Below are 17317 nucleotides of genomic sequence, written 5' to 3' on the forward strand. Positions count from 1 at the left end.
CTTAAGATAATAGGTGTATAAGACATGTCACTTATAAAGTGTTTAACCTCCATTTTTCCAAGCAATGTTGGACTAACAACTAGGGGTGGCAAAACAGGCCGCCCGCCCCGCCTTAAGCCCGCCAAAAAATGAGCGGGACGGGCATGCCCGCCAAGTGAAATGGGCATAAAAATCATGCCCGCCTCGCCAAGATGGCGGGTCGGCGGGCGGCGGGCTTGCCTGCCTATTTTTATTTATATATTTTTTTAATTTTTTTAATATATTAATATGTTTTTTTTTACCTTTTAATTAAATTTTTCACTTATTTTTTAAAACAATTTTTTATAAAAGCAACTTATTAACAAATTTTATTTAAAAAAATATTACATATATTTACAAATAAATATATAAAATAAACCATCCAGAATTGGAATTATTAAAATTAACTAAGAAATAGGGAATTTTAAAGGAGGGGCGGGTTTTGGCGGGCGGGGGCATTGGCGAGACGGGCTATGGCGGGCGGCGGGTTTTGGCGGGGCGGACTTTAGCGAACGGCGGGCCTAAAATCCCAACCCAACCCGCCATTTTTTTAGCGGGTGCGCGGGCCGGCCCGACGGGCCACGGCCCATTTTGCCACCTCTACTAACAACTCACACTTGTTTCTCAATAATTATATAATGTGTTCTATTTAATTTATGTTTTGAAAAATTATGCAAGTGTATTGAATTGTGTTACAAAATCTTTAGAAATAGAAAAAAAAATCAAAATAATATTTTTTTTTATATACAACTTGCGAACCCAATCCAACCCGTAAATGATCGAGTTAGTTCAGGTCGGCTTTGATTGTGAAATTGTCGGTTGGAGGATAAACATGGGGCATTACTTTATCCACCTTATGGAATGAGGGTGAACAAATTGGAAATCCAAATTTGCCCTTCCATATTTCGATAATGCATCTTCAGACGCACTCAATGCACACATAAAAGGTGTGTCAAGTGAGTCACGCTCCGTTTATGTCAAATATAGTTCGGAGATTCATCTCCCGAATCATCACTATATGGTATTTTCAATACACATAAAGGGTGTGGCAAATGTGCCACCAAATTAACCTAATATAGATACGAAGGTACATCTCCGAGAATATTTTTATATAACATAAGGTGGTTCACTCAAAAAAATATTATGGTGTTTAATTGGGATGCGTTAGGAGGTGCATCTTCAAAATATAAAAATATTTGAAACTTTTCAACGTTGTGAACAAGTACCCATGAGATGGATAAAATAAAGTCCGAAACACAACCCAATAAAATTTATTTGAACATATTGGATAATAGATTTTACAGGGAAATGCAAATGATTCAAAATCTAAAATTCTTCATTCAAGGATCGTGATTTTGAATCTGAAAACGTACGTTTATAATTGCAACAATAAACCAAACGAATACAAAACATGCCTACTAAAACTCAATAAAATTCTCTTATAATTGCAAGGATAGTTAAATATAATTTTGTAATGACTGAAAAATGTGATTTTGTTTATAAGAATGAGAGAAAAAAACTTTGAAACTTTAGAAGAGGAAGTGAAAGATAATTTAGAATAGTCCATATTACAAGAGGTGAAGCTTTCTTGTATTGTCTCAATAATTATCAAAATCTCCACAACTTTCTCATCACAATTGCAAACCTTATCATACATCACACTGAATATGAAATAAACAAAAGTGTCATCTTAGCATCTCAGGTACACTTAAAAGAATTGTGCATTTAGAAGAAAAATTAAATTTTGTATGCACATAATAATATTAAATAATTGTACACATATATTACATTTCATCATTTAAATATTTGTATAAACTCTTCTACAAAATCCTGTTACTGGAAATTCAACAATGGTATGAAGTATAGTACTAGCTCTTCAAATTTCTAGTTGCACGAACCAATATATGAATCTCCCTGTTACTCTACAGTTTAGACCCGCTTTTTTTTACGAATTAAAGTTTAAATAAGTTTAAATTTCTGAGAAGTCGTTAACGGCTTCAGAAGCGCTTCTCACACCTTAATATCTTCCAACTTGCGTATGGCCCCTCTCCTACATCATCCTGGGTAGTAAACCATCCAACTGCTTTCGCAAGTTGTTTAAGTTCACTAATAACATGTACCGCGTCGCGTATATATACATAACCACCTGGTCTAAGCATGCGATCCATCTCGAGCATGATGGTTGAAATATTACACTTTTGCCTGAAATTTAATTATAAACATTTACGAAACACGGAATTGCATGTGCTTAACGAGAAATGTAAAGCTTAGAAGTTAGAATCGTGATTAACCTCTTTTTTTCGACAGAGAATAGACCTGCTGCATTTAGCAGATCATATGTTCTTGGATATGTATCAAATGGCTCGCACCTGTCAAGATGAACAAAATTTATTAGGCTGAACACTTTGTCTTGGATACGAACCCGAGACCTCCCAGTTGTGTGTGAGTTTCAGGTAGAAATTGTCACTTCGTCTACGGACAATAAAAACAAATTGCGTAAAACATAAGCAAATTTTTCTTACCAGTCATGCATAACTCCTATTAGCCCTCGGTCGTATAGAACAGGCAAGGTATTGAATCCACTAACAGGAACAACATTCATAACCCAACAGTCAATCTGGAGATCATGCATTGCTGCAGCAAACCTGCATTTGTCAAATTGAAAGTTACATCATAATACACACAGAAGACGGCAAGGTTAGTCAATTCTTTTTAGCCAGAGTTCGGTCGGGAGGTAAATAAAGGCTAGCCAATAATAATTCCATAATCATTTCGCAACTGATACCAGACAATGAAATCAAAATAAAAAAACCGAAACAAGAAAAAGAAAAAAAAACTACCATACCCTCCAAATCCTGCCCTCATGTCCATTACATTTCTTAAGTTGAGCTTCTTCCAACCGAAAGCATGCACATAACTCTCAATTATTTCATACCAATATTTTGATTCGGCCTTAAAGAGTTCGTTTCTGGATATAACAGCATCCATTTTGATGCTTTGAAGTCTGTCTGGTGGTTGATGGAGGCGTGAAGGCCAGTCGGTAACATTAGCTCCATATCCATTATTAGGCAATTGAGTTATGCATCCCTTAAGACCAGCATACCTGCAGAACGTTTCATAGTTATCAGCAACTTTCATATTTGACTCATATCAGACATTGTTTTCCAGTTCAAGCTAGCAATCATGAAAACTACAAATGAAATACAGGTAATTTAGGTGAATTGAACATTTATAAGAGGCCATACCAAACATCATCTGCATCATCATTGGACTCACATAATGGAGGATGCACAGTAACGTTGCGACTTAGGTAGCAGCTATTATTCATAGGTTTCCGCCATATAGCAATATAACCCTCTTTCCGTACAAGTTCCCAACACATGCTAGCTGTCAGGTTCTCCATTTCTGTTAAGTAGTAACAAATCCAAAAATCACGTTCAGAGCTGAAATCTCACTATATCAATGTTTAAGTGATTTGATACAAAAAATTGTTACCTTTCCATTGTTCTTGAAGACTCACTTCATGTTTGTATACAGGCTGCGCTGCCCACACAAAGTAGCGACCGGCCCTCAGAAGCCTGTTTGCTTCAAGAAGCAGAATTCCATCTCCATGAAAGCAAATGAAAAAAGGATATCAGTACAAAGATTTTAGTACATGATTTTAGTTTTATCCATATGTCATGGTAAGACACTTAAAATTCTAAAGCAATGTGTCATCTCATATACACACCAACTCGTTACGTTGGATGTTTGAAATGAGGGATAAAGAAGTTTAAACAGAGAGAGAAAGTACCATCACGGGTCCAGTTAATCCTGCATCTAGAACAATGGATGAGGTCAAAAGCCTGGCTCGGGTACAACAAACGATGTGTAGCAAATACTGCTACATGGGCAGGCACGCCACGCTCAAGAGCAAACTGAATCTGGTTTTCATGAACATCTTTTGGTGCTATTGAAAGAGTGGTCACATTACGTTGCATCAAAAATGCACCAAAACTTGCCACTCCACAGCCGATATCTAATGCAACTCTTGTGTTGTAACCAAATTTAATGTCAGGAACCATCTACACATTCAAATTCCAAAAACCTCTTAGTCTCTAGGCCACAAATTTAAACAAGAAATTTCTTAAAATTTGGATAAACTTGAACATTCAATCTTAACAAAAATGAATACGAGACTAACCTCGGAAATCTGATTCAGGTACTTATCTGCACCATGTATAAACTGTGTTCCACCTCCTGGAAAAACAAACTTATCCTTCTTTATCGATATCCAATTTTGGCCACTTTTATCTTCAACCAGACGTGTATGGGGTACATTACTGAACCAAATCTGTCATTGTATATAAGTTAGCGAATCCTTTCTTCCCAATCTGAAGTCTGAATCAATTGAAAAGTATCACATTCCGCAATTTTAATGTGAAAATGCATACACTAAAACTACAAGTACAATCTCCACTTTATCATATACACAACACAATTCACAAAACAAATAAGATGAATCATCACAGATAGTCCCTAAATTGGCATATTCAGAAATGATCACTGAATCTGAAAATTCTCAACCACATTACTCACAGCAACTACTATGATCGGATATTGAAACTGAAATGCTAATATTAAGAATCAAACTAAGAGAGTGAAAAGGCGAAAAAGCACCTGGTCTCTACTTTGTGGCCAAAGAATATGTTTCCGATAACCTTTAGGCCTAGGAACAATGCAATTCAAACCCTTCCCTTGTTGAGGACAATGGCGTTCATATTTCTCTCCTCTCTCGCTCACATTCAACTTTGCAATTTCTGCTAAATTATCCAAACAAGGTATATAATCCACCATTTTCACATCATCACAAATCTTATACTTCTTCACCACGACATCCACTTCCTTCGCCACCAGAACCGATTCATTATAGTTGCTGCTGTTCCAGTTCCAATTCAAGAGAGAGTCGTCGTTTCCGACAGTGAAATTGTCTGTCATGACGCCATTTTCGTCAATTAGACCTATTCGGTCTAGTGGTGGTAACGGAGGTAGAATAAAGGGTTTAGGCTTACGTGGAGGTGGCGGTGGAGATGGAGATGGAGGTGGTGGTTGTTGTTGGTGATCGGGAGGTGGTGGAGGAGGGGAAGGAGAAGTAGGAGAAGGGGAGAAGAAGGTGAGGGAAGAAGAGATGGTTGATGTAGTTGTATCGGAATAGCGAGTGAAGAGAAAGATGAGAAGGGTCATAGAGAAGAGAGTGAGAGTGATGATTTTAACTGAAGAAGGGGTTTTGAGAATATCCAGAGACTTCATCATCGACGACATGGTTAGAGAGAGAAAGAGCGATAAAAATGGATCTTGTAATTTGGTTATGATGAGAGCGTAAAGTAACAACGTTAAAGTACAGTGACAAATATAGACAAAATTGTGAGAGCTAGGTTTTGTTTTTCTTCTTTTGTTCGTAAATTCATATTGACAAAAGAAAAGACAAAATTGCTATTGTTAATAAGGAGCGTGCGCTGAGTTGTCGGGTTTTATTTACAGCTGCGATTGCATGTTTGTTTCGGGCTCTGCTGGATTTTTTTACCAAAATAAGACACTGTTTCCCTTAATTTCAATATACTACCTTTTTCTCTCTTATAAATATCAATATATCCTCCTTTTCAATGATTTGTCTTTTTTTAAAACAAATATCCGCCAATTGTTTTGCAGGTCTTTTATTATTTGTGATCCACATGTCTATGTAATAGACAGATTTGGCAGATTTTTTTTCCTTTTTGTTATTTATTTGATTTTACTAATATTTTAAATATTGGTAAAATAGTTTAATAATTATTAGTATTTAAATGATAGGCAGATTTTTTTTCTTTTTCTTTTTTCTTGCATAGTGCAAACATGTTGTTCAAATTGATAGAATGAGGTTATATAATAAGTGTTGAATAATTAACTTCAAACAACACAAAAGAGGTGAATTGTGATATTTAAAAATCGAAATTAATTTTAAAATTTTTATTTAGAAACTCATTTATGTGAGTCCTAACATTCAAGCGAAGATAAAACATAGAGAAGATAAAAGAAAGAAGTATGGAGGAAAGAAAATAAATGACAGAAAATAAAGAGATAGAGTTAGAGAGATTGCAGCAAAAATTTATACAGGTTTGACACAATCACTTCACTTACTCTTGTCTCCAACAGTTTTTTCTTGAGAGTTTTCACTAAAATATGTCTTGATATTTTTACAGAATATGCCCACGGATATTCTTACAACAAATAAGAGATTTTACACACGTTAATCTCCAAACTAAACTAAACTTCTACTAGGCTAAGCTCTCGAACAAAACAGAACTTTTAATAGGCTAAGCTCTTAAACTAAACAGAACTTTTAACGGGCTAAGCTCCAAACCAAACAATTATATTACTCAATATTATCCCACTATTAACTAAGAGTAATAATTAGAACAACACCAATACAACCAAAATTTTACATGTATTTTTGAATCTCTCAGCACTAAAGCAACTTTATTGAAAGAATAGAAAATGAAGAAGAAGAGATTAAAAAGTGTGAAAGAAGAGTTTCAAGTTTAGATTTTGGTGTTAGATGAAATAAGGAAAAATCTATTTTATATACGAAAAGATTTGTCTCAAAAAAGAAATGATTTATGACCATTTTTAATGTTCTAATCGATTAATTCTAACGAGTAATCGATTAGACAAGTCAAATATGATTTTTTTTTTAATTTCGTTGTTATTAATCGATTAAAGGCTTCTCTAATCAATTGGATACGTTACAAATATGTTAATCGATTAACCATAATCTTGTAATCAATTAACTAGTGTAAAAAGGCATCCTAATTGATTAAACAAGTCAATATTCAAGTCAGGATATGTATAAAAATATTTTCATTTGTCTTATCAAATTAGAGAGACTTTGAAAAGACGTTGAGTGTGTGTTTGTCTGAGTTGCCTCACTATCTTGGAGTTACTCTTATACCTTTTACAATTAACTAATAACTTTGACATATGCTAAGCGCATGATCATGCGAAATTTCACACTTTCTCTCTTTTACAACTTTGGAGCTTCAAGGTCTCTTGCTTAATTGATCAATGACTTAGCACTTCCACTAGAATTTGAATCTTCTGATTGATGAGGCTTGGGATATCTTCTTAATTGGATGTCATCATTGGAGACTACTGTACAGTTGTCACCAAGGACTTCAACGAACTTCGTTTGACATAAGATGTTGTCATCATCATAACATAGTTCCACATAAAGTAACATTATTTATGGCGGTCGCACAAATATTTTCCAATAATAATATTTTCCTGTTGGAAGGTGATAGGGGTGGTGGTAGGAATTTCTTTCTAAAGAACTTGAGAATGCAAGTTACACCACAAGTCAAACTGAAAATATATGACAATATCATTCATTTTCACATGTATCTTCACATGTGTATTATATCAAACATATTGGTGAGAACTTCAGGCGGGAGATCAAAGGCAGAAATCTTCATAAAAAGGTTGTTAATATGGATAATGATCTTTATTTCTCATTACAACTATAATCTCTACTTATATTTCTACACTTATGTTAACTATTTTTTACAATACAAGAAATGCATTAAATCCGCCTACATTTCAGTACTAATGCAAAAAAAATATTGTAGGCAAGCGCACATGTTTTAAGGTGGGTTAACAATATTCTAAGAGAATAATTGACACACGCAATTGACAGAGGTTGACAATAGAGTCACATGACAACAAACATTATCAAGTCAGTGAACCCTCTGTTTAAGAGTACCTGCAACATATCCATCATTGTATTGGTGAGAGTCACCTACTATATGTTGAGAGTACTCTTTGCGTATAAAGATTCTCAATAAAGTATAGCGTTAGAATCTAGTCAACTATTTATAAAAAAAAAAAAATATTAAGAATAATATGATAGAATTTCATATGTTTTAAATATTAAATTGCCGAATTTCATATATTTTAAATTTGTTTATTATTTATACATAAATTAGAAATAAAATTAAATAAAATGATACTTGGCGATTAAGAATGATTTAGTTAAAAATGAGTTGAAAGTAAATTAATTTATATTTGAATATGTTTACATATAAGTGATTTTCAGGGAGTTGAGAGTAAATTAATTTATGTTTGGTTATATTTACGTAGATGTGATTCTCATCAAATCATAGATCAAATTAAAATTGCTTTTAGATATATAATTGCTAAAACGGACTTTAGTCATGTTTATAACTACTTAACTCATTTGTATTTTTAAGTGTTGATTTAAATATTATTACAATTGTTAAATTTAATAAAATTGCAAAATTATTAGTAAAAGATCATTCATAAAATGTGCATATTGTATTATAAATTTAAAATTCAAAATTCATGTGGAGTCAGTCCATACACAGCTTTGTTATGGCTTTAAACAAGATCCTCTCAAATAGACGGTGGAATTAATCCCCTTAAATTAGTCGGTCCCAATGTCGGATACCAAAATTAAAACAAAAAACATAATAATTAAATATAAATAATATAAAATAGTTACAAATAAAGTGTATATATTAATAGGTGTTTAATTTGTTTACATATTTATTAAAAATAAATTTTATAAAAAAGGATAAATATCTTATACAATAAAGAGATAAAGAGTAAATGACAAATTAGCTTAATTCCGTAAGAAAATAACACAAGCATGCTTGACATATTCACAAAGATATAATAGACAAACAGTACTATAAAATAAAACAATTGTCAAAGTAAAAACCATTTTGGTTAACACAGAAGCTTGGAATATTAGCTTCAAGTTCAACAATGCTTGAAATAACATCATTTTTTTTCAGCAAATCACGGTGAAGTTTACTAAACGCACGTATAATTGAGAAAAACTGAACATCATTTTTTTTTCAGCAAATCACAGTGAATTTTCCTAAACGCGCACGTATAAGTGAGATACACGTGTTTCTAAACAAGCACTAAGCCTCTGTTTGGTAACCCAGTATCCCTTCCTGCTGGAGTTTTTCAGAAGCTAACAAGTGTAGCTTTTACCAGCCGTGCCGTGCCACCACGATTTTGTAAGAATCCCAAAATATGTGTCGCAAGAGAGAGGATAGATTGTGTAGCTTTATAGATTTTAGGTACATGTACCAGCACCAAATGCATATCCATGAGAAAACACTGTCTCGTTATTATGTGCTTTCAGTTCTAAATTTCTAATTACAAAAGTGTCACACTACTTTCACTTTGTTTCTTGTTATCAAAGATCTATATAGAACACAATCAAAATCATTTTTTCACTATTTTCTGTACAAATCTTGAAGCATTAAAGAAAGCAAACAGATAAAAAAAAAAAAAACAGTATGACTTAATCTATCTGTCATTGTCAAAAGAAAGTAGGATTACAATATTTATCACATTAACGTAACTGTGACAGTAAACAAATTTTTCCTATTATAAAGGAGAATACTTTGATAATTTTTTCCCTTGCTGTTTACCTTCACGAGCTTTCATTCTTATCACCTACAGTATAACGATTTTGAGTATCACTCAAGCCTGATGAATGAAGTTGCTTTCTCTTCTTTACAAGACGCAATGCAGCTTTTCTATCATCTTGCGCTTCTTCATAATCAGGCTGCAAAACCACAAAACAGTTAACTGTGCTAAGTATCAAATTGAGTATCATGGGTGATTCAGCTTAAGCTTCAGCAGGAAAGCGGACAGACACATTAGTGACTTTCTGCATGCTAATATTCAAATAATGTTAATGGCAGAAAATTTGAGCAACATTTAAACCTACTACCAAACTTCTTGAAGACTGACCTTGAGAGCTAAAGCTCTGTCAAAGCTTTCAATAGCATTATCAGGCTCGCCATAATTAAGCTGTGCTCTCCCAAGTGTGACCCAAGCCTGCAAGGATCAATAACGAAATAAATGCTTGCACTAGAGACTTCAAAATGAACTACAATTGCTCTAGTACTACTGGGCATGAACATTGGTAAATGATTAAAACTATGACATATTATGTTAGTTTAGACTACTTCCTAAAAAAAAAACACAGTTTGCAGAGTAATCCATTGATCCCTCAATAATTGTCACACTAGTTTAAGAAAAGAATATAAATAAAATTATTTGATATATGCCAATACTTGTAATAGTAACCAATGCTAATCAAAACTAATTGAAAAAATGAGTGCAAAAGCCAAAAAGTGTACACACATAAATATCATCAATAAGAAGGTAAAGACAAAAAAATCATGCTGATAAATTTTACAAGAGATATGCAAATAACGAGTGAAGTACCTCGGCCCACGATGGCTTCAATTCAGTAGCTCCTGCCATGTAGAGAAAATCAATCATCATATTCAAAGTAAAAAAAACACCAAATTGAATTCTACAACAAACATCAGAAGCACTAACAAATCAATTCTGACATTGGCACAAATCAGATATACTTCATTACCATAATTAAGTTCATCACAACTAATTATATGGTTCATATAGGAAAGAAGACAAGCTCTTCTTAAAAGTTAAAACAAATTACTTCAGTAAACTCAAATTACCCTTCAAAACCGGTTCATTTGTTGTCCTTAGTTTAGTAAAATGACTTTCTTTTTTTTTAACATTTCAATCAACATCAAATAAACAAGCTAAGAAGAGTATAATAGCAGCGCATACGCACGAGTTGCGGCCTTCAACGCAGTCCAAGATTCTCCAATTTCCAGTAAAACTTGTGCCTTTTGTTCATGCAAAGCTGGAACATCAGGTGCCAACGTAATAGCAGCTTCCCATTTACCCAGTGCTTCCCTATACTTCCCCTCCTGCAACAAACATGCGAAAAACAATATTCTAATCGGGAGAACACCATTAGGGTTTCAGAATCGCATGCAGATTTCAGTAACCTAACAAAAAGAAGAGAAGAGAATAATATACCATAGCAAGGTTGTCTCCTTGAGATTGAAATTGCAGAGCTAATTGTGTTGATTGATCGGAATTGGGAGAACGTAGTGTTGTTGGTGCATCAGAATCATCTTGGGTAGTGTGTGAATTGGGTTGGTCGTTGTCGTGTTCAAAGGGAAGGTTGGTGAAGTGTGATAAAGGTTTCTTCTTCTTGTTCTTCCAGGTTACTTTCATTTCCACCGCCTCTTCGAACTTCAACCACCGCAACCTCCGTCACTCTTCTCTTCTTCGGTGTCACTCGTGGTCGTGGCTATGGTATTAACAAGACAAAAAAAACCAAAAGAAAATTATTAAGGGGGTGGATTATATATATATATATATATATATATATATATATATATATATATATATATATATATATATATATATATATATATATATATATATATATATATATATATATATATATATATATATATATATATATATATATATATATATAGGGGACGACTCAAGTGAGAACACTTGGTTATTATGAGAAATGAGAACAATGAATCATGATCATTAAATTTTGATTTTGTTGATTTTAATGGACTGGATTGATTTCTCTCTCTATGTTTTAATTAAATTAAATATTAAGGATCATAGAAAGATCCAATCATGTCCATTAAAATCCACAAAATCGAAATTTAATGGTCGTGATTCATTGTTCTCATTTCTCATAATAACCAAGTGTTCTCACTTGAGTCGTCCCATATATATATATATATATATATATATATATATATATATATATATATATATATATATATATATATATATATATATATATATATATATATATATATATATGAGGAAGGTTATATTTAATACAGGAGTAAGTTATTATAACTTACTCCAAATCTACATCATTGATCATTCTCAATTTAATGGTTAAAAATAATAAGTAATAGTTTTCTCTCTCCACATTTAATTACTTATTATTTTTAACCACTAGATTGAAAAGAATCAATGGTCTAGATTTGGAGTAAGTTATAATAACTTACTCCTGGAGTAAATATATTCCAAGAGTAAGTTATCAACACTTACTCCCCATCTTGACTATTAATTATTTTCAATCTAATGGTTAAAATTAATGAGTAATTAAATACGGAGACAGAAAATCAATACTCATTAATTTTAACCATTAGATTGAGAAGAATTAATGGTCAAGATGGGGAGTAAGTGTTGATAACTTACTCTTGTAGTAAATATAACTCTCCTCGTAAATCATATATCATAATCATAAATTTTAATAAGTCTAGCTATAATAAAGATAATTAAAATCAAATTGAACATAGACAGTTGTAGCGGCCTTTTGCAAGAGCAATAAGCAATGTAATATTTCTTCTATTTTAAAATGAGTGTGATTTTAGTAAATAAAATGAGAATATCCCAATCTATTTCTTGATACTCTTAGGTATTTAACGCAGTTCTATTTATGACTTCTGATTTCGGAACTAAATTTACAGAACTTGTTAGCGCCAGAATATTTCGTAGATATATTTACAGAACATTCTGCTATACTTTGAATCAACATGATCACTCCCATTGTTTCTTTTCTTCTTCAACACTCACATTCATCAACCTAAAAAACCTTATATCACCAATATCATTTTTCATTCTAAAGCTTCAACTATTTGGTCCAACAAATCAAAAGGAGCAAGAGAAAATTGAATTCAACTTTGTCCATTACATTGCTCACATTAATCGTCAATTTTTTGTAAAAAAAAAAAAAGTAACGTTACTTTCGTAGATACAGCTCCGAAACGTGTTGAAGATGAACGTGTTTCATCGGTACATCTCTGGGATATGTTTGGGCTGTTTTTTACACCAATTTTGTAATTTCGTGTTATTTTTCTTAATGTTTACAAAAAGGTATGGTGCACCCTCATAATATCTCACAAGAATTAGTTTCTACATATGAGTTTCTTCGAATGTTCAAGGGGTTGTTGTAAAGGCGGTAGATGTTGGCGATGACTTTAATAACAAGTAAGAGTCTGATGATCGTAATAGCATGCTCACATGGATTTGTAGGACTGCAACTAGACTTGGTTTTGGTGTGGTAAGAAGATCGAATAATGGTTCGGAAAGAATAACCGCTTTTGTAACAATGTTGTGCGAAAGAAATAGAAAATACCATACTCCTCTAAGGAAGTTTAAAAGAGACGACACAGATAGTAGAAAATGTGAGTGTCCTTTTAAATTTGTGGTTATATGTTGGCTAGCAAGAAGTAGAAATTTAGTGTCATTTGTGGTTTGCACAACCATGAATTATGCTCAAAGTTACAAGGTCTTTCTAGTGTATGTCGGCTCAAACCGAAAAAGAAGACATGTATTAGTGACATGACCATGAATCTTGTCCAGCCGAAAAATATACTTGCCACATGAAACGGAAGGAACCCGACAGTGTATCAAATATAATGCAAGTGTATAACATCTGGTACCACAATAACAACGCGATTAGGGGAGATAGAAGTGAGATGCAACAACTGTTGAAATTGTTAGATGATAATCGTTACATGTTCCGGTACAGAACTTGCGACGATGGATTTACGGTCCAAGATATTTTTTGGACTCATCCAGATTCGATAAAGTTGTTCAACACGTTCTCGACAGTGCTCATTCTCGATTCTACCTACAAGACTAACAAGTATAGACTTCCACGTTGATGAATGTGGTGGCAAAGGTATTTCCTTCTTCTAATGCATTACTTTGTCGCTATCACATAACATGTAATGTGAGAAGTAAGGTTAAACCCACAGTAGGGACAAAACAAGTAGAGACCGAAGGTGAAAATTGGTGAAGCCCGGTGTGATGGTGTATCAAATAATGGATGTATGGAATCGTATTGTAAATTCATTGACAAAAGCATTTTATACTGATGTTGTCATTCAATTTCGAAAAGTGTGGGAAAAGTATCTTGATTTATTGAAATATGTTGAAAGCACCATTCTTGATAAGGTGAAGGAGAAGTTTGTCTGTGCGTGGACTCATAATGCCTGACACCTCTGAAATACAACCACCAACAGAGTTGAGTTGGCACATGCTAGTTTGAAAAATTGGTTGGGTAATAGAAAGGGTGACTTGTGTCAAGATTGGAACTCTGTAAATCTCATGGTTAAAAACCAACTTAATAAGATACAAATCAAATTTGGTCGGAGCATAACGGTGTTGGAACATCGATTTAAGGACAACATTCTTTATTCTCAATTGGTAGGCAAAATGTCTCGGTTCGGCTTGAACTATATTTTTTACGAGGCCAAACGGGGTGAAACTGTAGGTTCCGATTGCGCAAAATGTGGTTGCACTATTTCTAAAACATATGGTCTCTCGTGTGCATGTGTTATTGCTAAAAATATGAAACTAGGTGAGCCAATAAGAATGGACGAAATTAGCCCTCATTGCAAAAGACTTAGTATTGATTATGATGATGGTTGCATGGAAGGAGGTAAATCGGATATATCTATTCCTACCGAATTGAAAGTGATACAAGAGATATTTTCGAAGGCCGATAACAGCATGAAAATCCGGATCAATGAACAATTGAGGAAGATTGGATATCTCGAAACAACCGACATAAAACCTCCTTCTCAATCGGTAAAGACAAAGGGTGCTCCGAAGAAAATTAAGCCTACACCGAATGACAACTCGACTACATTGTTTCCTTCTTATGCTGAGCATGTTGATAAACTTTTTCCCAACTCACCGAATCCTAAATCTCGAAAAAGTTTCATGAAAGGAGCTTGCATAAGCAAACCGCCTCCAACACCGATTCTGCCGAAAATTCCATTCATCGACGAGATGTCAGTTTTTATGCCCAACAACATTGAGCGGATCTTCAATGTTGAGGGGGACGGTAATTGGGGTTACCAGGCCGTTTCGAATTTTCTAGGTGAGGGAGAGGATAGTCACGCGCTTGTTTTTCATAAACTTATATAAAAGTTGAAGACGCATAAAGACTCTTACACGCGGTTATATGTGTAACAACCCGTTTCTATCCTGCGATTATTATAAAAATCAGAGTTATAAAATTTCAACAAACAAACGGGATGTCACAATTCATAGAAACATAAATCATAAAACAACATGCTCGTTTTAATTCAATAGAGGCATAACACTTACATACGGATTAACCAAAGTAAACTTCACGATATTAACTTCGCATTTTAATACACAGCGAAAAATATTCATATTCATGTTATCAAAACATTTTACATCTAGCATAAACAACATGTATCCTATTTATAAGCCAACATGGCAACTTCATTCATCATTACTCAAAATCATCCTTTATAAATACTTTAACAGTAACTAAGATTCAACTATGAAACAACCAAATGTTCATCCCTCCCTGAGTGTTACATATTAGAGCATGACCGACTCGACGTAAGCAACGGAAGATTAACATCTTCTAAGATACTCTGAAAGTGCACTAATCTTCTTAACCTGCGTGTTACCAACATAGGGGTAGAATTCAAACAGAAGGGTGAGATATCGAACCATGTAAACGAGTGTATGATAAACAATATATTAGAATTCGAGTAATTAAAATCACCTCTTCACAACATCAACATCACAATTCACTTCACTTTACATCATTATATCCGACAAGCAATTCAAGTCACAGCACTTCACATCAATTCACACTTATGCAGTGTAAAATGTAACACTAACTATGCACATGCATGTGGCACCAACAGGGCTTCAGCCCTCATCGCTGAATTTCCAATAAATAGAGGCATCAACAAGGCATAAGACTACTTCGCAGTTTGTTAGTCCAGACCGTCGCAAAGTATGCAAATGTATGTGACTCGATGAATGCAACATCACATACTCAACAACAACAAATCTCATCGCAAGGCATACGCCTACATCAGTGTTTTTACCAATAAATAGAGGTAAATTATCAACATTACATCGTCGCAGGTTTATTATTATAAACTCTTTCATCTTCATCATAGCATCATCACAACAACAGCACAATACTATAATTACGTCTCAACAATCAAAATAACATCATCACAACAATATTATCAACAGGTACTACAACTTCGCATTATCAATAAAATACAATAGCATCACGACGTCAATGATATATCACAAAGAAAATAACAGCACAATTATTAACAACTTCAACGTATTAGCAACAACAACAACGCAACCACAATAGCAACTTAATTCAATGGCAACCTTATACGGCCTACTATCCCAACCAGAATATTCACAAACACTCTATATAACTATCCGGCCAATTCGACTATGTTCTACTAATAAATTTTCTGCTAAAATTCTAATATTTTCTACTCTATTACATTAACTAGTACTGCTGTCAATGATTTCACAATTTCCTGCAATTTATCTACCGAATTCCACCACCAATTGCCATATTAATAATTTACTAATTTATTTCCTACGGGTACTCACCATTAGTATTTTTATGCTACCACTAATCCCATGTAGCTGTTATTACCATATTCAAGTAACTAGTTATATTTCTCATGATTTACCCGCTACATTACCACTGATGTATTTTCTGCTATGGTGTTGTTATTGTTATCAACATAATTAATTGACAAATCCTATTTTCAACTGATCAAGTATTATATTTCATTACTGATACTAACTAAAATAAACTAACCAGTTATGTCTTCAATTGATTAACTACCATATCTTTATTACCAAAAGTGCCATTACTAGTTATCATCACCAAGTGCTCATACTATTAACTATACTGATATTGCACATGATTAATTAAATGATAACACTAAAAAAACATGGTGCCCACACCCCCTTACATGAAGCGCCCGCCCCACCTTTATATTAGTCAAGTGGGATGCCCACCTTAGATTCTGGGGCGCCCACCCCTCAACAATTGTGGCCCCCGCCACATTTCCTTCTTCCTTTGGAAAGATCACTCTACATTTTCTCTGTTCTACCAATCTCAATCCCAGAATTCATTCCGTTCATAATTTTTATCAAACTCAACACACAACACTCAGTATCACAGAAACATCGAATCATGTTAAATCAATACAGAGAAATTTTTGCAACAACCATTCATAGAAAGAACCAATTCCTTATCAATTTCAACAACAACACAACATACAACATCAAACACAGAGTAATAATTTTAAAGACCCAAATATCATCCATCATAATCCCAGTTATAGAGTTATAACTCCACCCTTACCTTGGATTGATCATTCTATAATTTTCGTTCGAATTTCCTAGCTTCCGACCTTCGCCTATTTCTTTTTTCCTTTTTCTCTGCACTTTCTCACGACCACCACTTTCTCCAATTCTTTCACTTCTCGGCCACTTCTAATTAATCTGATTTCTATTAATTTAACCAAACCCTTCACAACTTATTATTTCT

At 33.7% G+C, this 17317-nt stretch overlaps 3 protein-coding genes across 3 annotated transcripts; 1 reads left to right on the plus strand and 2 right to left on the minus strand.

Annotated features, from left to right (window-relative positions):
• Nucleotides 1–1781: 1781 nt before the first annotated feature.
• On the minus strand, nucleotides 1782–5501 carry LOC131596006 (probable methyltransferase PMT10). Its single transcript, XM_058868549.1, has 9 exons — nucleotides 4678–5501; nucleotides 4202–4351; nucleotides 3812–4082; nucleotides 3514–3624; nucleotides 3264–3423; nucleotides 2864–3121; nucleotides 2541–2663; nucleotides 2310–2387; nucleotides 1782–2220 (listed from the first exon to the last, which is right to left on the minus strand). Exons 1-9 carry the CDS (start codon nucleotides 5317–5319, stop codon nucleotides 2016–2018), a joined length of 1998 nt encoding a protein of 665 aa, XP_058724532.1. The 5' UTR covers nucleotides 5320–5501; the 3' UTR covers nucleotides 1782–2015.
• Nucleotides 5502–9346: 3845 nt separating this feature from the next.
• LOC131600340 (uncharacterized) lies at nucleotides 9347–11248 on the minus strand. Its single transcript, XM_058872520.1, has 5 exons — nucleotides 10933–11248; nucleotides 10682–10820; nucleotides 10303–10334; nucleotides 9823–9909; nucleotides 9347–9634 (listed from the first exon to the last, which is right to left on the minus strand). The coding sequence occupies exons 1-5, from the start codon at nucleotides 11131–11133 to the stop codon at nucleotides 9500–9502; spliced, it is 594 nt and encodes a 197-aa protein (XP_058728503.1). The 5' UTR covers nucleotides 11134–11248; the 3' UTR covers nucleotides 9347–9499.
• Nucleotides 11249–13770: 2522 nt separating this feature from the next.
• LOC131598339 (uncharacterized) lies at nucleotides 13771–14880 on the plus strand. The gene is made up of 2 exons (XM_058870953.1): nucleotides 13771–13913; nucleotides 13971–14880. The coding sequence occupies exons 1-2, from the start codon at nucleotides 13771–13773 to the stop codon at nucleotides 14878–14880; spliced, it is 1053 nt and encodes a 350-aa protein (XP_058726936.1).
• The last annotated feature ends 2437 nt before the right edge of the window (nucleotides 14881–17317 follow it).

Source organism: Vicia villosa, linkage group LG4 (genome assembly GCF_029867415.1).
Source record: "Vicia villosa cultivar HV-30 ecotype Madison, WI linkage group LG4, Vvil1.0, whole genome shotgun sequence".
In the NCBI taxonomy this organism is placed as follows: Eukaryota; Viridiplantae; Streptophyta; class Magnoliopsida; order Fabales; family Fabaceae; genus Vicia; species Vicia villosa.

What these genes read in the sequence shown, in the direction of transcription:
- LOC131596006 (XM_058868549.1), bottom strand. Translation starts at nt 5,319, where the DNA reads ATGTCGTCGATGATGAAGTCTCTGGATATTCTCAAAACCCCTTCTTCA. An exon ending in ACCTGAATCAGATTTCCGAG is followed by an intron (nt 4,083 to 4,201) that starts GTTAGTCTCGTA and finishes TTGAATGTGTAG; the next exon opens with ATGGTTCCTGACATTAAATT. An exon ending in ATAGGAGTTATGCATGACTG is followed by an intron (nt 2,388 to 2,540) that starts GTAAGAAAAATT and finishes TCATCTTGACAG; the next exon opens with GTGCGAGCCATTTGATACAT.
- LOC131600340 (XM_058872520.1), bottom strand. Translation starts at nt 11,133, where the DNA reads ATGAAAGTAACCTGGAAGAACAAGAAGAAGAAACCTTTATCACACTTC. An exon ending in AAGGAGACAACCTTGCTATG is followed by an intron (nt 10,821 to 10,932) that starts GTATATTATTCT and finishes TGTTTGTTGCAG; the next exon opens with GAGGGGAAGTATAGGGAAGC. An exon ending in TGAAGCCATCGTGGGCCGAG is followed by an intron (nt 9,910 to 10,302) that starts GTACTTCACTCG and finishes TGATCCTTGCAG; the next exon opens with GCTTGGGTCACACTTGGGAG.
- LOC131598339 (XM_058870953.1), top strand. Translation starts at nt 13,771, where the DNA reads ATGGATGTATGGAATCGTATTGTAAATTCATTGACAAAAGCATTTTAT. An exon ending in CTTGATAAGGTGAAGGAGAA is followed by an intron (nt 13,914 to 13,970) that starts GTTTGTCTGTGC and finishes AACCACCAACAG; the next exon opens with AGTTGAGTTGGCACATGCTA.